Raw genomic sequence first — 21,699 nt, 5'->3', positions numbered from 1 at the left:
CTCCGAGCATCTGTCTACTCGTGTCCACTTGTGAAGTAGAAGTATGACTGATCCGACCAGTCCGGTGATGTTAATATGCTTGGCCTGAGATCTCCGGCCTCTAACGGCCGCATTCCTGCCGGTTTGCCCCCGCATGCTGCTGGATATGTCCAAATTCTCCTCTTCGATATTTTAGAGAGGGTGATTACCTGCGCAAGCAGGAGAAGGTCAACTACCATCTCTGAGCAACCACTTGTGGCATGTGATGATTTGGATCCAGAAGAATGCCATTTCATGACTTTTCTACTCCTGGTGAATGTGCGTTGGTCCATAACAGCTTCGTTTAATGTTGGTGATATTGGAGAAGTGGCCGACTGGAATGTGTACTGAGGCAGACCAATGCCGTCGCAGACGTACTGGATGAGAATCCGGATAGGTACACCGCATCTTTCTGGTTCTTGAGTATCATTCTGGTGTTCACCTGCCGGCAGTATTTGACAACAACTCCATCGTACTCCAGGTACTTGCCATGATCCAGTGGACGCTTTGGATTTGTTAGTTGTATGTTTGCTACTGCCGAAATGACTCAACGGTATCAGCTTCATGCTCACATTGCAGTCACCTCAACGTTGCCCATGGTATTGCATGCCCAACCCGTGGAGCTAAGCCAAAAGGACGCCTGGGGCGGAATTGATGCCGTCTGGACAACCAGTCTGCCCTGGTGCTCCGGTTTGGCAGTGTGAAAACGAGAGAAACGCCCCGTCTCTATGACAGCGGTTGGTGCTTCTGACCTGGAGGCCAAGCTATTGCGCGATGACGCTTTTGGCTGTGGATGCACGTACGAATTACGGCCTAAGACACATCAATGTATGGCGGTTGTAGCGCTGTTGGGGGCTTTGGCTGTGGCAGATCAGTCATCTCCAGTAGGAAGAGCGTAGATACAATGGACTTTGGACTCCATAACCCTCCTCATTGGAAGCAAAATATCAAGTCCTCCGAATCAGCGGTTATGAATGCGTTCCTGTATTGGGAGGGCTATCAGAATTTGCATCATCTGCAAGTCTGAATTTTCGACTTAGAAGCGCTGAGTGCACAGCGCTCTCTGCGACTTCGGATTATAATTGTTAGCCTGCCAAGTTTCTGCAAAATCCAGATGAAGTATCCCTGAGTATAGAACGATAAATCCTGGGCATGAAAATTTCAGGAGGTTTGCTGGAAAGTGGATGAAGAGACCTCAAGCGTTGCATGGATGGAGCGTGTTGACCGCGATGGCGCCGGTGGGCGAAGGAAGGATCGGTGGGTCCCCCAGCCAATCAACCCTTCCAGCCCGCTGCCGTTTTGTGCAACTTACGGCCTGGTACAGTCCTAGAATCGGAACACCTCGGGAAAATGAAGAACATATCACTGCCATTATTTTGAATATACAACTGCAGAATGAAGTAACTTTTACAGAGAAACATAGCCGCCGGAAATTCAGTTCAAATAGGCAGAATGATAGGCGGCTTTGTTGACCAAAGCGATGATGGATCTGTACCGATTACGTACGCACCCATAATATAATACCCACATACCCCGCCCTTCCAGGTAATTCTGCAGCCAACTCCGTGCGGGACCTGGGCTGAAGCCGAGCTTAGTGCAGCCGCAGCTTATAAATGCAAGAGATATTTTTTCCGTCTCATTGTGCCTTTGTGCTACTTTACAACGGACAAGCACACAAACCCCTGTCGTGCATGGTCCCGGTTACCGAACTGTGGGGTCCAGCACAGCAAGGAGCCATGAGTCATGCCTTTCCGATCCGAACTGTACAGAATAAAGTAGGTACAGGTGGTCTTGTCTGCACTCTAACCGAGAGAGACACGCTACAAGCCCATGCCACTTCATCAAGAACTTAGACATGGAGCTCCTGGAAGCCCTCCACAACAGAATCACTCTTAATATGGTTTTACACATGACGCTCAGCTCCGGCTCGACAAACCATGGCTGCTTAATGAAAATAGGTCTTATTGATATGGTGCCGTTTTATATACCGTTCTACATACAAACTTCGCGGCGGCAGGTCCAACAGTGAGACATGTTCATTAACTTGAAAACACCTGGGGTGCGCTAATACAAGGCCGGTACCGCGCTTGTGGCAGCTTCAGGATTGTGTCCAACAAATGCCAGAAGGTAGCAATGACATAGAGTCTGATATGACAGCATCTCCGATGGTATATACATCTGGCAATTTCCTCAGCAGGAAAGCGCCTTGGAGGTTAGTTGGGACTGCAATATGAGTGACGTGAAGGGCAGACTGACCGGCAGGAACACAGGTTTGTCAAGGTTGCCAGCCAAAGACACATTATAAGACTGAGAAGCCAGCCCGAGTGATTTGCTGCGGGCAGTTCTTCTATACCTGACTTGTCTTGTTTGGTGTTGCTTCTACTAGTCATGTTTCTCCACGAGTTTGAAACGAGTTTAAATGCTCGACCTCGACCCGCAAAGGGTCCATGTGTCTAGTTTGCGTAAAAAGTGGGCGCTTCGTGCATGTTAGACCAGCCTGCCGTTAAGAAAATATGGGGGAAACATGGTTGCTTATTCAGTCGGTTTTCTCTCTGACAGATATCTATCGTACGATTTTTCAACTGCGGAAGAACAGTTTTCAACTGGATGCAGGTGGAAGACGAGAATTACCCCGACATGATTTTACCTTACTCATACCACGCATCTCGAGCCCCGATGTGAGGGCTTTTGGGAGTAATCTGCGCTCCCGAGTTTCGTTGATGTCTCTCAAATACAAATCTGATCATGGTCTCCGCAACAGCAATCAATATTGTGTAGCTGCACCCAGAAAGCCCCCTCGTCCACTAAATTGACATCAATGACGCGCCGGACAATGCCGGACCGGCGACTAATCGAGGAGGTTTGCGATCAAGAAGCGCGCGGTGTCGCCGTAAAGATCGAGATCTCTGACAGTTGATAATTTATCAAAGGCAAACAATGTTTCCCAGAATTAGTAGCCAATGTCTGTGAGCTGAACAAGACCTTTGGATCAGGACGGCTGGAAATCCTTCGACTGCATTCTGAAAGTGACCTCGAACCAACTATCAAGTGTCAACCCTTTGCCTTTTCCCCATCCATTCGGTATATTAACAAAGTCATCGTTTACTCGCGGCTGCTGAGCGTTGAGCGACGCTGTCAGTGTCACCAACTCTACAGGAGATACTACTGCTGCGAGAGAATGATTCGCGATCGTAGCGAGCATTTATATCATATGCTCATGTCTAAGTGAGCTTTCCAATATGCGAAATCATCTGCCGAAACGGAGTTGAAGTCGCTGATTATGAGTTGAAGCCCCCGTTGTTGTTTTTTGGAATGGAATGTAATGTCATGTGCGGCAGGCGTATCAGTGACATCAGCAACAAGGTTTGTCAGAAAGCTGTTTTTGTGTCATCATAAGTGGCATCCAGCTATGTCCCGTGCGCTAACGTTTTTACTGGGGAGACGGTTGTCAGGAACCAGAATAAGAGATGCCGTCAATTAGAACGTTACACCCACTTTAGCCTGGATTGAAGGACAGGCTACAGGGTACAGGGTGGACTCTGGGCCTCTCCCCCCGACCCGTCCCTCGCCGGGGGTAGACACGCCGGGCTTGGCGACCCATTCTCAAGGCTTAGGGGACCGACAGGTTCCAGAGAAGTCCATTAGACTTCAACTTCACCCGGTACAGCTTAGACTATGCATATCCCACCCACTTCCACCCCACTTCTTAGGACCCCCACCCTAGAAGGTCGAAAAGATGGACAGAAGTTTGTCAGAAACCTACAGGCAGTGCTTCTGGTCGGCAGGATCTAAGTTTTGGTCGTTGATTTGTTACTGCTCATGTGACGAGAGGCTTCTGCATCTTCCCGTGGAGCCGTGCCTGGTTTGCCATGTGTCTGGCTGCTGCCGAGTTACCCAACTCACTACACGCATGGCTGTTTTCTGCGGATTGGCTGGTGTCCTCCCGCAATTGCCGTATAGGATGCCATCCTCTAATTACTGTCTTCGATACGAAAGCGATTAAATGTCTAGTTTACAAAGCAAATAGGGGAGCTCCAAGCTGTAATTAGTGCTCAGTGGCACAGTTGACTTAGTTACGGGAAGTTTTACATCCATCACGCTCGCTGTAGCCTTGCAATTACGTGTCTAGTAATCATCTGAGGGAGAAAGTAGCTGTTGAACACAAGGAAGCGAGAAAGTAGGTTGAAGTTTAATCCACAAGGAGTGTGATTGAAGATATAAGTAAACAGAACCAAACACACAATATAATTGGCACACTCAAAAACATCAAGGAAAGTCCTGCTTTCAAGGCACCTGTCACCCAATCCATTCCCCTGTCATTTCCTTGCGACTCCTGCCTGAAACATGGCTAGAATTGTGTCCGAAAAAAGAGTTGAAGCCAGAAGGCCCTTAGTGCATTGATGTATCCTCTGAGAGTTTTGTTCACTTTTTAGAATGCTGCTTTACTCACGCGTTTGAGCAAGAGAACGTGTGCAGTCGCAGGAAAATCAGAGAACCAGTCCTCGAGAATTCGAATCTGTGCCGTGTGGTTAGGACATCCTTGACTGAACCCCTCGCGCTTGGATCCTGCGGTACTGAACGTACCATGTAGTGATTTGTTAAATGATATGACCACGGGACTCTTAGGAGCAGCCGCAGGTGCTATCAGATGGGACACTCTCAGTTTTGTGCCCCTGTGGGCAGGGAACACGAAGACCCATTGCTGTGTGCTCTGCACTATGGACGAACTCTTCTCTGGTGTGGCCGCACCTGAACTTCCAGATGTAGAGAACGCACATGGCCATAGTTGTTGTTGGAGTCGTGGAGGCGATGTTGAAGATCACAAAGATTGATATGCGCAGTAGCTGTCTGGGCTTGTATCTGAGCAAAGGCTTGGTTTTTCTGGATGCACCGTGGTGATGATAAGTTGGCCAGATCGACTGATGTGTAATCAGCGGCTCTTATATAGACGTCTTGGTGAAGATAGTATGCCTTTTTAGGACTTAATATCTTTCCTTTGAGGAGAGGACGTAGTTTTCTCTCCACTTCCCGTGAAACTTGCTGTTGCCCCTGTCGATAACCTTTGGATGTTGCTCACCTATTTGCTCACGGGACAGACTACAGATTCCAAGATGAAACGGTGTTGGCTGTTGGTGTGATCTGAGTACAGGACAAGCTGATCAGGAGCTTCAACAGCAGGAGCTGGACTACAACCTGCGACCTACAGACAAGTACCTGCCGTCCGGTAGTACCAAGGCTTACCACAGACAGGCGCACCTGTAAGTAGAAGGCACGAAGACTAGGTTGGAGGTGTGAGACAACCTGGAACCAGGAGATAGAAAGAAGAGGGAGGGGATAGGTGCGGGAAACAAATTCGTTGGGCCTATCAGGTCCTAGGATTTACAACAATCAACAAGGCTCGAGCTGGACAGGCAAATAAAAAGGGACCCCACAGCGGGTGAAAATTTAGGTGCCCCCTCGCAGAAGTCTGCATGAAGAGGACGAGAGAAGGGAACTATGGTCATCTGTCAGGGAATGAGATGATCGAGACTATCCCATGTTCGTCGAAGCTCTGCCTACGGATCCTAGTAGTTAGGGACTGATGCAAAAAAAAAGGCTAGTCACCGTTCCAGGAACCCTCCGTTGGTAGGCCAGGGTGTGGTTTGAAGTTGCCAAGAGAACGACAACGGAGCTTGCAGAGACGTCCCAAAGGAGTGGGCGGGAGACCTTGCGACTTGCTCGTGGCAGCCCAAATGGACCAACCTCTGCAGTGAGGTCAGTGTAAGCTCATTAAACTCACGGCTGGCTTGAAGTTCAAGATAGCCGATGGACAGAAAGATATGAGGAGAGTTCAGCAGAAGGTCTTTCCTGGACCGTCGCCAAGGCAGCAAGGAGTATCACTCCTGTTGCTCGTAGGACAGGACTGTTAGGATGACGAAGATACCAAATCAGGAAATCATGGTGCGCCTGTTGGCGAGGGAGATAACATCACGCAGATAGTTGACGAGGATTTGAGAAGTCGAGGTGGTGTAACGCACGGGTAGTCAAAGCCGAGTGAAGCTAGCCAGCTGATAGTTGTTGAGGGCATCTGCCGTCATCGAAGTGTCATACGAGATACGAAATTAAGATTGAGGAGGTTGAGGCTGATGGAAGGGGGCCGCATATTTGGCGGCCGAACTGCACGGTCTTGGACATAGAAGCGGCCGAGTTCGGGTGAGGGCACCAAAGTAAGCCATCTACTGCGCAGAGAGTTGACAAAAATTAATCAAGAGGGCAAGGCTTTGGACCGAATTCTCCCAAGGATCACCGAGTTGAGCAAATCAACATTAGCCTGGAACGGGTAGACCCGCGTCATGTAGGCACTATGAGCCATGCCAAACGAAAACCAAGTGCTAGGAGACGTTCTCTGAAGAGACTTGTTGCTAGAACCAAGCGATGCCGTGACATGGTTCGTCTCCCTGTAGAACAGTCCCTCGTCAAGGTTTTCAGCAGCCAGATTCAGACATCACAGACGCTTAACCTGTTGGTGCGTGATTCCTTCGGCAGAAATAACGCTCCCTGTGTGTCTTTTAAAAGCTCCAGGAACATGAAGGATATCTATGGAGAATGTAGAAGGTTTGGTTGGCTTTAGGCACAACAGCCAATGAGAGGAGGCAATCCAGACATAGCCTAGGGTGGGGACCAAACGCTGCTCGCCATTTACACAGTACGGGTTACGTGCTCTGCACGGACAGCACTTACTTCCATACCTCTTCTTCGAGTCCTCAACCTAACCTTCCTCCAGCAAATGATATATATGCGCCTAGCATTCAACAATCCGCCTACCGGCGTACAGACATCCCCTTGCTGTGGCACGCAATTTGCTACGGGATAAAGGGATTTCCGGTTACACTTCACGCAGGAATGTCCTCTGAAAGACGATATCTCACATTCTCTCCGCTTATCGTCAGTTGGCTGTTCACGGCTGAATTTTCCAACAACCCCATTTTGCAGATGTAAGCAAGACCAGGGCTCTGCTTGAAGGACTGCTCATAGGGAGTCAGGCTCAATCCATGGTTGTGAAACCTTCTCCATCGAGAATGCCTTACTCGGCCTGTTGTTACGGCCAACTTAGCAGCTGTAAAGCATGTTTGAACACAGCCAAACTGCCTGCATATAGTAGGCCGACCAACATTCCAGACCAGATCAATGACTTCGCCATCTTATGATTTGGACTGGAAATCAGACTTAGATTTCCATCAATCAGTGGTTGGGTACTCTGTCTTTCTACTTGCTGGCGAGTCACAGCCTCTGCCAGGTTGTCTTCATCTCTGCTCCGCATGGTGGGCTGACCTGAGGACATTGGTCTACTGGACGCCGTTCCAAACCAAACTCCCACACCTGTCCAAAGACTGCACCATAATCACCCAGCAAGTTGCGTAAGGTAGCGAAGTACATCTTAATTGGGTTACCTCAAAACTTCATGTTCGGTTCCCTTGACATTAATGATTCCCGACATCGATCAATCCGGAAAAGAACGCTTGCTGTAATTGCTTAAAACTCTGGTTTTGTTAATTAATGCACAGGGTTTAGTTTTGGGCAAGAATGTAACACTGTCCACACGTACATCTTGATACTTTTCTTTCTAGTGTGTTTCCCTTGTCAAGGACCTTGACTTGGCTTTTCACAACTTATCCTCCCATACGCCTGGCAGAACCTATCAAAGGCCCAATAACAACTGAAAATGCGTCTAAAATTGTTAATTCAAATCTTTAGGGCTAAGGATTGCATCATCGGGGTTCACAAAACGTTGCAACGGTGTCCAACTGTACTGGAACAACCTACAAAATCCCGGCGTATCAACAGGTGTTTTGTTTCCCCCATATGCGCGACAAAACTCAGCCAGACGCAAACAATACTATCTCTAGTGCCATACAAAGTACGACTTGGACAATTTTTCTTACAGCCATAAAGAGCGCCGGCGGTTTTCGAGACAGCGTTGTGATGGCGACATGAAAAGCGCAGTAGTTGCCAATCAGGAAGCTCCTTTAAGCGCCAGCAAAGGCCAAGTCGGTAAGCACTCCCGCCTTGCCGTGGGCATACCAAGTCTATGGAGGTCGGAAAAACACCTAAGATATGGCTTACTTGCCAGTTTTGTGCTGAATAGTAAACGAAGTTGAGTCGGGTTTTGGTCGCTGAAGCTGTGTAAACATAAATGTTGCTGTTTTCCAGCCGCCGTTTCCTCAGCCAGTTTAAGAGCCACCATTGCAATTGAATACCTTGACAGCACCACGAGTGCCGCCAAGTTTGCCGACAAGGTTTCCGCACCAGAATCTCGCTTGTCAGTAAGATTCCTCTGGGCGCAATGTCACTAGTATATATCGTTTATTCTTATGGCATCTGAAAGGGAAATTTCATTCTCGTGTTATGCTCATTCCTCTTTACTTCAACACCATGCCCTTGCCGCATCCCTCCACCCAGTTTCGGGATAATATATATATGGTTCAGTCACATACATACTTACCGGCATGGTTGAGTTCATCAGTAGTAGCAGCAGCAGCAGCAGAAACAACCAGAAGAAATTCTTAAAAATAACACCCCTTTGTCTCCAGCGTTGAATCATTTGGGACAAGGGAATGAAGGCCTGATTGGAATGGGAAGTAAGTCCGGTCCAATCCGGTTAACCCTCCCATCTTCCAGTGCTTCTGTGTCTCCACATTCTGGCACCCAGGATATAAACTGAAGTTTCTTAACACCAACAGCGCCTCTTTGCAACCATGAGTGACATACTTAGCTCAATGTAAGGTGTATTGTGGCTAGTCCGAAGGGTACGTCAAAAACTGCAGCTGAAATACAACAAAGCTTTTAGCTCGAGAATTGATGTCAACTTTCCAAGATGCCAGGACGTCCAAGTACTTTCGAGTCTGGGGTCACCAGCAATACGTGCTTCAACCATAGTTCCATATTCGTAGATGCGCTCGCCAAGGAGTTATTCATAGACCTCCCGCATTGATATCGAGGTGACAGCGGCGATATGTCGACCCATTAGATCCCGAGATGCAATGCAAAGTCAGTTATTGCCATGGTTCACAAAAGCGGAGAGAGGTTGGACGACGTCGGTTGTGCTCTTTCACAGGCAAAAAAGAATACTTGACCGGGAGGAAACGCTCACCGGGCCGAACTGTTGAAGGGAGTCGAAGATGTCTTCATGTTGCACCTCATAGTCCCCTTGGTCGAACCTCAAGTGAGGATGATCGCCACCGCTGCGAACGTGGCGATTGTCCGTACCCTTCTGCCACACGATGGGCTTCGGAAAAGTGGTGGAATGGCGGGACCTCTCTTGATATCGCCGTTACAATCTCTCGTGGACTCGTTGACTGGCCAAGTTGGCCCGACTAGTTTGCTTACCACGGCCCCGGGACTCTTCTCGTCCGGCGAGGGATTTAGTTCTGGACTGTTGGCGGTGCTTTCTTGGCCGGGTCGCTAGTCCCAAGGCCCTATCACATTACCCTGTCTAACAAGTGTCAGTAAAAAGTCTCAAAAAACCTAACAGGCGCCACTGCGAACAACAAGTGGTGCCAGCTATTGTAAAGTGGGATGCGTCGAGATTGGAAAAGTGATTTCATCACACGGCGTCGCAGCAGAGCCAAGCCATGGATGGGATATGTGGTATAGCGAATTGCCAATTTCGTGCTTCGAGATTCTACTCAGATAATGCTTGTGTGAGATCACCTGTCTGGTGGAAACTGCAGCTTGCTCCGAAGTCCGAACAGGTCACTATCGGGTGCTTGTTTCTGGAAAAGTTCTGGCTTCGCAGATTCGCTGTGCTTCGGTGCATCACCAGGTGTGTTACGAGGCTTGTTTTCAGTGAAGATTGACGATGGGGTTATACAGCACAGAAAATCTCCCAGCCCAGTAAGGCGGGAACGCCAAATCACTTCTTCGATGGCCCGGCTAACCTCGGAATTCTTATCATCCGGCGGCCACAGACAATCAACCAGCCATCACATAGTTAATAATACCTGCACAGTGAACCCGGACATCTTCGGGCATCACAGACATCAGGAGGGATGCTCTGCAAACGTACACTATGCAGCTGAAGAGGCGCACTATGCGCGGCCAATCCCGAGAAGCCCCGCTGATAGCTGGAGCTTCCCCGCGCCCCGCCAAAAAGTTCTCGTCCGCCCTGCTTGGGGCTTGGGTCCCTGGAGCTTTGACAGGTACATAGCAGCGACTCCAACTGCTCTCGACAGCTGGGCTGGAACCCGAGACCAAGCTCACGGCCCCTCCGAGAAATCTTCGCAGGGTTACCGGCGGATCCAATCATTCGTAAACCAACGGCCGAGGCCCGACGTCATCGTTACCTACCGAGCCAGGAGCGAATCTAGAATTTTGCGTAGATTCCAGGGCCAGGCACGCGTGCCTGAGACAGAGCCGCTCTGGAGATCCACACTTTTCACCAAGTTCCATCCTGCCGATGCGGTCATTGCAGTGATGCATCGTGCCGGCATAAGAATCAATCCCTTTCTTGATCTCGCGATCTGCGACTTCTCCTAGAATCAGTTCATCGTGGGCAGAATTTTTCTCCGCCCCACTAGCGTATTTTCTATCTGCATGCTGCAAGAGCGCGGATAGCGAAGGCAATTTTTTGCGTCGTTTGCGTCTCTTTTGCTGATCTCCGGCTCGCCCTCCAACTTCCATTCATCTTAACAGTAGACAGCATTCCCTCGGTTCAGTCCAATTAGGAATTCACGTGGCGTGGGCGCGTTGCTGGGAGAAAACTGATTTGCTGGATCCCCTGCCTACACTTAGCCCCGACTCCAATCATCAGAATTAGAGGGGCCCGCTTGACGTAGGTCTTTTGATCACACGCAGCCTTGAAGCAAAGTGTGGGCTATCCAAAAACTACAAGATCTCGGCGGCTCATGTGAACACTTATTGCGGAGCACAAAGAAACGGGCCAGGGGTGGGTGGGGGACCAGGGTTTGCTGCTGTGGAGCCAGGCGCGTGGATGTGGAGGAGCCCGCTGTGCAGGTTGTGGGGGCGAAGATCAAGAGGACAAGCAGAGAGAGGGGGGGTCTTGCTCAAACATATAAGCTCAAGGCGTCCACACCACCTCATCTTCTGCTCATGTTCCCTTGTTTTCATTCCTCATAACGATTCTTTCTCCCCAAACTCCCCAATCACCCAGCCCCCTCCATCTCGAGACCTGACAAGAAGACTGTGTGCTTTTCTTTGCCTTTCTTCCTCCTCGACCTCTATAATTGAAACCGCCAGTTCTACAACCTGTCAACACCTACAACTTTTCCTTCTAATACTTCTTTCTCAACGGCAACGCCAGTAAGACGGTTTTAATAGAAAAACCAACGATAATAAACACGATGCTTTCTCTCACTGCTACTGAAGAAATCCGGGCCCTCACCGAGCAGCTCCGCCAGACCAACATACCGCCCACAGCGTCCGAGCTTCTCCGGCTGAGCGAGCAGCTCCGTGCCCTGAGCGACCAACTCCGCGAGCTGAGCGAGCAGGCCAGGGCAACTGCAGCCACTGCTTCCAGTCGTCGTCCTTCCATGTTTCTGGAGCTGGCCCCGAGCACGTCCGATTCGTACCCTCGCCCACCCAGGGTTGATTACAGGGCGCCCACTCAGGCCCAGCCGCATCCGGTGCAGAATTCCATCCAGTCTGTCAAGCGCCGTACGTCCAGCCTTAGCAGCGAGGACTCGTCGACTGCATCTCGGGCCCGTCTTCGCTTCCTCAAGCTCAATCCCGTCCACTGGGGTGAGCACCTGGATGATCACAAGGGCGACTTCCATGATGTTGCTGTCGAGTGAGCAAGCTACAACAAAGAGAAGCATGACAAGCCACAAAAAGTCTGTTCACAGAAGCATTGGTCTTGAGAAGTGAGGGGGGCATCACTTTTCCAAAGATATGGGGAGTTACTGGGAATCATCTGTTTTGTTTTGGCGTTGGAAGCGGGGGGTCATTTGATGTTTAATCTTTGGATCATTTTGAGCACATACCCGGGTGGGCATTATCAGACTAGCATGGAGCAGTTCTAAATGAAATGCAAAATGAGATTGTTTTCCGTTTCTGACTACCTCATTTCTGTTTTCCAATAACGCTACTGCTGATTAGTTTCGATGCAAGTACTCTGCATGCCAACACTCCAAAGATGTTTTCGACCACCTTTTTCTCCAGACTCGAGTTGTCGAAAGACTCTCTCGTTTACGGCATGTTGTACCTATGTTGCTCTATGTTTTTCTATTCCGTACCCCGCCGTGGAAGGTGAAATATGATTTACGTATCATTTTTTCTATTTCTGAGAGGGCCCGGAGTGTTAGACTTTATAATGTTTATCCCTTCCCCTCTTCTGGTTGGATGGTGAAACATTAAGCGAGCGGAGAGAGTGTGCCTACTTTCTCCAGAAGCGGGGGGACCAACGGGAGTGAAAACCGTACCATGGACCGTCCTAACAAGGGTGTTGAGCCGGTTTCTGTTACACGACCAAATTTTGGCGAGAGTGTGGGGGGCGGGATGTCATGGGTGTGACTGATGGACGAAGAAGGCTTAGGTCTGTGCCAGCTAGTGTTGAGTCTCTGCCATTGGAAGACGAGGAGTTGGATGGAAGTGGATGGAACCCGTTCAGCACTCGAAAAGATTGTTTCTACAAATGCATGCTGACTGAACCGGAGCCCAAAGGGAGGGCAGTCAAGCTGTCAACCAGTCTAGAGCGCAGAAGCTATAGTATATTTGCTGACCATCAGTTGATGGAGTCCAAGGGTTCCCAACGGCTTGGGAAGCGGTGTAGCAGGCAGGACGTCTTTTCCTTTCCAATTCGCCAATCTGCTCATAATACTCATACATATCTGCTGGAGCCGTCTGGCTCTGAATGCTGGGTGTAATTGAACGAATGCACTGCTGGGAGTTGAGGTAGTATCGTAGGGTTGCGATTGAAATTGCTTGATGCTCCTGTGTTGCTTGGTGATTCGCCAGGGTGCCAACGGCTTCTCAGCAGCTTGCTGGCTGCTTAACAAGGGAGCATGACTTGGTTGAGTGCGGCTTGTGGGAGGCGAGTCTGCTGTGTTGTAAGGAGACACGATGTTGCTGTCATCTTTGCGCAAGATACAGCACGGAGTGTATCTGTTGTCCAGGGAGCGGGGTAGGAATGGCAGAGACTAAGAGTAGTGGCAAAGTCCCACGTTGCATAGTTGAGGGAAGCAAGAGAACAACTTGAACCAGACTTGAACATGACATATTAGTATAAATGGCCGGCATTCTCCCAAGGCTGACTGAAGTATAATATTCCTCGGTTGTGCCTCTCTTTCGGTCTTGCTCGCAAACTTGGGCATCATCAAGATGTTCGCCTCAAACGATGCCGCGCTGCATGCAGTCCTATGCAGCCCCATTTTAGGGAAAATGATATTGATGAAAGTGGTATGGAAATGATGTGTCCAACACAACCGTGGAGTTACAAAAGCGAGATCTCTTCGAGGTCCGGACACAAACTGATCCCACCTTCCACACTCGCCAAGAGTTTCCCACACCGCTCTCCAAGTTAGCGTGGTGACCAGTGGCAGGGGTGCCGCAAAGGGACACCGCTAAGGTTGGGCACATCAATACCTGGTATCAGTTCAGCCCTCCACCCGATGATCTAGAAAATGCTTTATTCAGAGCTTCTATGGGGGAACTGGGCATGCTGCATGTGAATTACTGCATGGTTAACACTCTCTTGCTGTGGTAACCAAGCTACATACCGTGGTAAGGAAACTCCGGATCTAAGATCAGGGGTTCGACGGGCGATGACGCCCCACTTGCCCCATCGCTAGGCTCGACAGCTCAGGGTGGGACCTCCGGTAGCATTCCGTCTTGGCATTCAGGCCTTAATCCTCCAACAGGAGAGTTGATTGGTTGTCATTGCTCCGCAATGGTAGGAGCTTCTATGATTGGAATGGTGGCTCCCATCCCCAGGCTCGTGAAGGCAAACCAGTTCAATGATATTGATCTTTCTCATCCCGTTGCCATCAATTAGTCGCTGCTATCCTTTGTCAAAATTGTTATGGCCATATATATTATTCCACCTCGCCCAGGTTGATCACACACAGCATCTCCCTCAGTTGTAAGCCTGTGTTATCTTGCCCCTACTTGAAGATCAAGCAGAGTAAGCAAAGTTCAACCTAAGATCACTTCAAGGTTCCCAAACCACAACAGTAAAATATGTAAGCGCTAGCATGCCCCTCGCAAACCCTGGCTGCTATGAAAGGTGATAGGGTTTCGTGGTTGCGTTTTGGAAAGCGAAATGAGCTGACGAAGAACTGGCTGATCAAATGAACATATTAGGGATGTTGGAAGGCATAAGGTCACAAAAAGCATTATAGCAATGAGGTATAACATGCTGAAAAGGATATAGCTATACAACTAAAGACATGGAATTATGGTTCCCTGGGAAGGGTTCAGACTATCTCTAGACGTTCTATAGCAATCACACCTGTCCCATTCATCATAAAGTTCAGGAAACCACATGGTTCGCAAGTTGGAAGGCAATGACCAGTTGTCGAGTCAGAGCTGGAAAGTTTAAAGAGATAAATGTTTGGTAGCTCGGCAGGTTGCACTTGTAAGCAAACTTTACGAAGCAGGCAGTCGTCAGATACAAGAAAAGTATACCAAAAGACCAAATTACAAGAAAATTCTTGGTTATGACAAACAAGACGCATGCATCTTGTGTGATATATCCAAAACGTATCAAAGGATACTGTTTTAATTACCACCATCACCAGAGTTTAGATGTAGTACGCCAAAGAGATTTTGGCTCATGACCACCAAGAGGAAAACCCCAGTCATTGCAATTTAGACATGTCCCGTGCCCAGTTGAGCATTAAATTCTGCTCAAAGCCAGAATCCCTCTAACTTTTATGTCCTGTCATGAAAACGAGATACCTAGAAGACGCCTGCCACCAGACCCACTACATGCGACCTGTTGTCTGCAGGCCGGCTAGCCACTGAGTACCTGAAAAACCATGGCTTCATATCTACCCACCTCCCATGTGTCCTTTTCCCCATGCGAAAATGGCCTAAATCTCCCCCTTATAAGCTAAGCATCACACCATTTAACGAGAGGCCATAGCCTTGGTGACCAGACGCTTGAGAGCCAGCTCCTTCTTCTTGAGCTCGTCGGCGGTCGAATCCTCGATCTCAAGCTGAGCCATGGCCTCGCTGAGAGCCTGCTCAATCTTGTCCTTCTGACCGCGCTTGAGCTTCAGCGACAGAGTCGGGTCCGAAATGATCTCCTCAACACGGGAGATGTACGACTCGAGCTGCTGCTTGGCCTCGAAGCGCTTGCTGAAGGCCTCGTCCTTGCTCTTGAACTTTTCGGCATCTGCATGATGACGTCAGCTCTGTTCCAGTTTTATGCTGAGCACTGCGCACGGGCACTTACCGCTGATCATCTTCTCGATCTCGTCCGTCGAGAGCTTACCAACCGAGTTGGCAATAGTGATGTTAGCACTGCGGCCGGAGGTCTTCTCGGTGGCAGTGACCTTGAGAATGCCGTTGACATCGACCTCGAAGACAACCTCGAGGACGGGCTCGCCAGCCTTCATGGGAGGAATGGGAGCAAGAGTGAATTCACCCAGGAGTGTGTTGTCCTCACAGTTGACACGCTCACCCTGGTAAACAGGGAACTGAACGGTCTGCTGGTTGTCAGCAACGGTGGTGAAGGTCCGCTTCTTGATTGTAGGAACGGTTTGGCCACGAGGAACAACAGGGGCGAAGATGTTGCCCTCCATAGCGACACCAAGGGAAAGAGGGACGACGTCCAAGAGGAGGAGGTCCGAGGTATCAGCAGAAGTGGCCTTGCCGGAAAGGATACCAGCCTGGACGGCGGCACCGTAGGCAACGGCTTCATCTGGGTTAATGCTTTTCTCGAGCTTCTTGCCGTCAAAAAACTCGCTGAGGAGCTTCTGGATGCGGGGGATACGAGTCGAGCCACCAACAAGGACGATCTCGTCAACCTGGTGCTTCTCAATACCAGCGTCCTTGAGGACCTGAGCAACAGGCTCAAGGGTACCAGCGAAAGCCTTGGCGTTCAGATCTTCGAAACGGGCACGAGTAATCTGAATGTTGAAGTCCTCACCATCGAAGAGAGAATCAATCTCGATGGTAGTCTGAGCGCCGCTGGACAAAGTGCGCTTGGCACGCTCGCAAGCAGTGCGCAGCCTCCGGAGAGCGCGAGCGTCGCCGGAAAGATCCTTCTTGGTCTTCCGGGTAAACTCCTTCTTGCAGTACTCAAGCAGGTTGGTATCAAAGTCCTGACCACCAAGGTGAGTATCACCAGCAGTAGCTTTAACGGTGAAGACACCGCCCTGGATGTTGAGGAGCGAAACATCGAAAGTACCACCACCAAGATCATAGATGAGAACGTTGCGCTCCTTGTCCGACTTGCCAGAGCCAAGACCGTAGGCAATGGCGGCAGCTGTCGGCTCGTTGATGATACGGAGGACATTCAGGCCAGCGATGGCACCAGCATCTTTGGTAGCCTGGCGCTGATTGTCGTTGAAGTAGGCTGGGACGGTGATAACGGCCTTCTCGACCTTCTTGCCGAGCTTGGTCTCAGCAATCTCCTTCATCTGTTGTCCAGAATGTTAGCTTTTTGCCCTGAAATGATGGTAAATGAGTAGAAACGTACCTTGGTGAGAACCATGGCAGAGATCTCCTGGGGAGAGAAGGTGTGGGTCTGACCCAGATACTGAACCTCGACCTTGGGGTTGCCATTGTCATCAACGACTTTGAAGGGCCACGACTCCATATCCTTCTTGACCGTAGGGTCGTCGAAGCGGCGGCCGATAAGGCGCCTGGTAGCAGGAGGTCAGCGGGCTGCCGGAGCCATTCTCGTGGAATTGAGTGGACGTACTTAACATCGAAGATGGTGTTGGCCGGGTTCATGGCGGCCTGGTTCTTGGCAGCCTCGCCAATCAACCGTTCATTCTCGGTGAACGAGACGAACGACGGCGTAGTGAAGTTACCCTGCTCGTTGGCGATGATCTCGACATTGGTGCCCTCATAGACGGCAACGCAAGAGTAAGTGGTGCCTAGACATCATCGCGACCGTCGTTAGCACGTCTCGCCCAGCCAGTGTCAAAGCCCACACAGACGTAGCCAGCGCGGGAGGGGCACAGGGGCTTTACCAAGATCGATGCCAATGGCACCGTCGTAAACTTCTTCCGCCATTTTGTTGATTGGGTTGTGTGAGGAGGCTTGAGATTGAGCTGAATCTGGCACAGAGGAGGAAAGACCGAGTCGGCGTGGGGCAGGCTGGCAGTCTTTAAATTTTGAAAATTTCACCCGCTGTGAACCTATTTTTTTCTTTCCGCCAAGTGCTCCTACCCCACCAGCTTCTCTCCGTTAGGTCCAGACTCAAAACGCTCTTATCAGCCCCTCACCTCGTGATAAGTCACGTGAAACAACCAACTTGAGGCCCCGAGTGTGGGTGCGGGGCTCTAGCACAGTTGCGACAAGCGTTTGGCGAGGCGCAGAACTCGGCGCATACCCAGACCAAAGTTTGCCTGCAAGCCGTCAGAGCATCTGATTGACAGTACCAAGCCGCAGAGGTCGCGACATTTGCCTGGAGCAAGGTCGCTGTTTCCCATATCCACTTCGACCAAAACGTTCCCAACCTCAACTAGCGACCGCTGAGTTCAGCTGCAATCACACACGAAACTTGCCGCTTCCTCGTGCCATCCCATAAACCGACGATCAAAGCCCATTCAGTCGCTTTTTCCTACCACACCTTTCACAAACCGCGAGCTTCGACACAGCATCACATCGTCGCCTCAGGTCTCAACAACTGCCATCTTCGAGATATTTCGCTTTCCTACACAAACCACGCCAAGCCTTGCTAAACTCATACATCCAATCCGCTTCCAACTCGGCGAAGTCTCAATCCATCATGTCGGAACAGGTCGACCTCAGCACCATCCCCGTCTCCCCAGACGGAGAGAACAAAAACGATACCAACGGGTCTCAGACCGAGGAAGTTCCGAAGCCTATCACTGTTTTCCACGACAAGGAGAATTTCAACGTCAAACACCCCCTTTCCTGCAGGTGGACGCTCTGGTTTACTAAGCCTGCGAGTGGAAAGGTATGTGGCTGTTGATCTTTCCGCGCACACACCGCACTCACGTTGGTTGTGGATATTTTCACTAATGTGTTATACTAGGGCGATAACTGGAACGATCTGCTGAAGAAAGTCATCACCTTCGAGTCAGTCGAGGAATTCTGGGGTATCTATGTATGAGTTCGGGAAGAAATATATATTCACGGGTTTCAGTACTAACGTCAAGGGCTAGAACAACATCGCTCCCGTCTCTGAACTGGCGGTAAAGTCGGACTACCACCTCTTCAAGGAGGGTGTGCGTCCCGAATGGGAAGATCCGCAGAATAAGCATGGTGGCAAGTGGGCGTATCAGTTCAAGGACAAGCGCTCCGTCAACATCGACGAGCTTTGGCTGCACACAATGCTCGCTGCTATTGGCGAGACCCTTGAGGATGAGGAGGACGGCGAAGTCATGGGCGTGGTTGTTAATGTGCGCAAGGGCTTCTACCGCATTGGCGTCTGGACTCGCACGACCGGCAGGCACATCGCTAGCCGCGGCGATGGCGATGTCGCCGGCGGTAAGGGTCGCTCTCTCGAGAAGAGCAAGGAGATTCTCATGAACATCGGTCGCCGGTTGAAGGAAGTTCTCAAGCTCCCTCCCAACGAGATGGTTGAGTTCTCGGGTCACACCGAGGCCGCTCAGGCCGGCAGCACTCGTGCCAAGGCTAGGATGGTGGTTTAATGCCCTGCACTGGGCTGGACCCCAGATTCTTTGCCGGCCTCGTCAGCATGCCGTTTAACAAATTTCTGAACATGACGGAATCATGATTACATTTCTCGATGAGGGTCATGAGGGCGGTCATCACTGGGTAATCAAGAGAATGGGAACGGTTCTTTCTAGGCAGTTTTCCATTTATTGCGCGAAAACGGGCCCTGTTTAGTTTCCTTTTTCCCGGTTTGAGCTTGGGGCGAGGAATGCAATTCCCTTTGTATGTCCTCCGGCAAGACTTGTTGGCTGGGAGCAGAACATGCCGGGGGCAAAAGTCTATCATCTAGGTTTCCCAAAAATGGTGATGGCCAAACCATTTGTTCACTTATTGTCGAACTAAGAGAGAGTGATCCAGCCATTCTTGATCGTTTTCTTATGTCGTGAGTGCGGTGGCAGTCAACCAGGCTACTTGGTCCTAGCCAGAGAAGCCCCTGCCATCAGTGCCTAGTTCAGTTTGGAGCCTGCAACAAACATTAAAAAGCCTTTCGGAGCATAGTATTCCATGGAAATACACAGCAGGAAAGATTCCTTCTATAAGTTTACAAAACCACACCCTCATGCTATGCTTTGTACAGTATCTTGTACGCCCGAACCATATAATCTACAGGCCCAGCTGCTTACCCAGATGCGCTCTCTAGCTCCGAAACCACCTCATCGGTTACAACTATACCCTTTTCATTCATGTCGCTCCCCTGGCCACCACAATAGAGAATTTATGCATCCCTAGGCATTTCGTCCTCTATCAAAGCTCATCCCCGCTAGCTTCATCCCTGAATACCTCTTTAACCAAAACCTTCTTATTTATCTTGCCCATCGCGTTTCGCGGGATGTGTTCCACGATCTTTAGGACCTGCGGGATCTTGTAATTTGCAAGTCGATCCCTGAGCGAACGCCGCATCTCAAGCGGCGACCAACCCTTTCCCTCATACTCCTTGCTTAGGACGACCACGGCACCGACCTTCTGTCCCCACTTCCCACTAGGCACTGCCACAACTGCGACCTCAGCCACTTGCGGCAGGGCGAGCATCTCCCGCTCGACTTCGAGAGCAGACACCTTCTCGCCTCCACTCTTGATGATGTCGGCGCTGCGCCGCCCTAGGATGAAGTACATATCCCCACGCGCCCACTCCCGCTGACTGGGAAGTGTGGACTGGCCTGCCCCTTCGGGGGCTGGCCGGCGAACGGCGACATCGCCCGTCTTAAACCAAGGCCCTTTTCCGTCGTTCTTGCCATCATCCACAAACTCTTTGGCCGTTGCCTCCGGATTGCGCCAGTACCCGGCGAAAATGGTGGGGCCGCGTAGCTGGATCTCGCCAACACGCTCACGGCCTGTGGCCGGATCACGCTCAGCGCCCGGCTCGATGACGGCTTGCGTGTCGACGTCAACCAGTCGTGCCTCGACGCCCGGCAAGGGCCACCCAACCGAACCGTCTACGCGGTCGGCGACATCCAGGCCACAGCTGATGGCCATGCCAACTTCTGTCATGCCGTAGCGTTCGAGAAGGACGTTGCCTTCGCTCAGGTCACTCCAGGCTCGCTTGATGGGGGTTGGGAGGGCCGCAGAGCCTGATATGGCCAGTCGAAGGTTGGCTGGGCTGATGGCAGTCCGAGCAGCTCTTTGGAGATCAGAAGGAAGGGATTTATATGTCGTCAGGAGACGGGAATAGATCGTTGGGACGGCGGTGAAAAATGTGATCGGCTGAGGACCACTTGGATCTGGGCGCTGGCCAGATGTAAGGAAGGGAGAGGCAAATCGCTTCCAAACAGCGTCGGCGTTGAAGGGGAACATAAACTCGATCGTGCTGCCAGAAAATAGAGGGGTAAAGATGGCATTGATGGTCCCGTGGATGTGGTGCAAAGGGAGGACATGCAGAAGATAATCTGATGGGCTGTATTCCCAGGCTTGCTGCAACGATCGGGCCTGTGCTGTCATGACCGATTGCGGCAGGAGCACTCCTTTCTAGTAAAACAGTTAGCTCGCTCCCATTTATGATCGACTGAATGGCCGATGGAGCATATGCGGATGCGTCATCCTTACAGGTCGATTTGTGGTGCCGGATGTGTATAGCATCATGCCTGCTGCGCCGGGATCGGACTTCTCTTCCAACTCGACGTGCTCATGGGGTCCTCCTCCCTGAAACTTTTCCAGTTGGACAAATGTGGGCTGAACATCCAACTCAGTTTTCAACACCTCCTGCGCTTTGGAAGAAAACTTGGCTGAAGACAGTAGTAACAATGCCTCACTGTGGTTGAGGATATATTGGAGCTCGGGGGGCGGGAAGGCCGGAGACAACGGCACAGCAATAGCTTTGGCCGCTAGGATGGCTAGCCAGATCACTTAAAGGAGAAGCATTACTGGTCAGCTATGGTATTGAGGACTCTGATAGCAAAATAATGGATATTATGGTGGCTGGCTTACCAACATAGTCGTAGCTGTTCTCAACCAAGAAAGCTATGCGCTCACCATCCAAGTCGGACTTCTTGGAAGCCTCGTAAAGGCGGTTCCGGACCCTGCGGACATCGCCCAATAACTCGCCATATTGAAAGCGGCGCCCACTATTGGAGTGGACAACGACCGTAGATTGGGGAGAGTGGCCGGCAATGGCCTCGAAGACCGGCAGTCGAGGAAGCGTGGACAACATCTTTTTGCCGTAGCAGCGGGACCAGCAGTTGGACAAGCGAGGAAGGGGACTCGACGAGGAAAGCAGCAATGTAGCTGAGCGTGGTAGCTGGCCAACTAAGACTCTCTTGCCAATGACGTGGCTAAGAGACAACAAGGACATTGGAACGTGGAAATGCCGGTGATGCCCCGGAGGCGCCCCAGAGAGGTGGTTCAGGCTGTGTGGTGTGGGGGAGGAGAGGCCGA

General features: G+C 50.7%; 4 protein-coding genes across 4 annotated transcripts; 2 read left to right on the top strand and 2 right to left on the bottom strand.

Annotated features, from left to right (window-relative positions):
• Positions 1-11,357: 11,357 nt before the first annotated feature.
• On the top strand, positions 11,358-11,807 carry CTHT_0058470 (uncharacterized protein; the record flags this gene model as incomplete). The annotated part of the gene is made up of 1 exon (XM_006696104.1): positions 11,358-11,807. The coding sequence occupies one exon, from the start codon at positions 11,358-11,360 to the stop codon at positions 11,805-11,807; it is 450 nt and encodes a 149-aa protein (XP_006696167.1).
• Positions 11,808-15,080: 3,273 nt separating this feature from the next.
• Positions 15,081-17,199, bottom strand: CTHT_0058460 (uncharacterized protein; the record flags this gene model as incomplete). The annotated part of the gene is made up of 5 exons (XM_006696103.1): positions 15,081-15,349; positions 15,410-16,598; positions 16,658-16,823; positions 16,883-17,060; positions 17,124-17,199. 5 exons carry the CDS (start codon positions 17,197-17,199, stop codon positions 15,081-15,083), a joined length of 1,878 nt encoding a protein of 625 aa, XP_006696166.1.
• A 718-nt stretch (positions 17,200-17,917) lies between these two features.
• On the top strand, positions 17,918-18,806 carry CTHT_0058450 (eukaryotic translation initiation factor 4E-like protein; the record flags this gene model as incomplete). The annotated part of the gene is made up of 3 exons (XM_006696102.1): positions 17,918-18,109; positions 18,188-18,259; positions 18,318-18,806. 3 exons carry the CDS (start codon positions 17,918-17,920, stop codon positions 18,804-18,806), a joined length of 753 nt encoding a protein of 250 aa, XP_006696165.1.
• A 769-nt stretch (positions 18,807-19,575) lies between these two features.
• Positions 19,576-21,475, bottom strand: CTHT_0058440 (uncharacterized protein; the record flags this gene model as incomplete). The annotated part of the gene is made up of 3 exons (XM_006696101.1): positions 19,576-20,793; positions 20,872-21,170; positions 21,253-21,475. 3 exons carry the CDS (start codon positions 21,473-21,475, stop codon positions 19,576-19,578), a joined length of 1,740 nt encoding a protein of 579 aa, XP_006696164.1.
• Between the last annotated feature and the right edge of the window lie 224 nt (positions 21,476-21,699).

This window comes from Thermochaetoides thermophila, assembly GCF_000221225.1.
Source record: "Thermochaetoides thermophila DSM 1495 unplaced genomic scaffold scf7180000011820, whole genome shotgun sequence".
Taxonomy (NCBI): Eukaryota; Fungi; Ascomycota; class Sordariomycetes; order Sordariales; family Chaetomiaceae; genus Thermochaetoides; species Thermochaetoides thermophila.
This window is presented reverse-complemented; position numbering and strand designations above follow the sequence as displayed.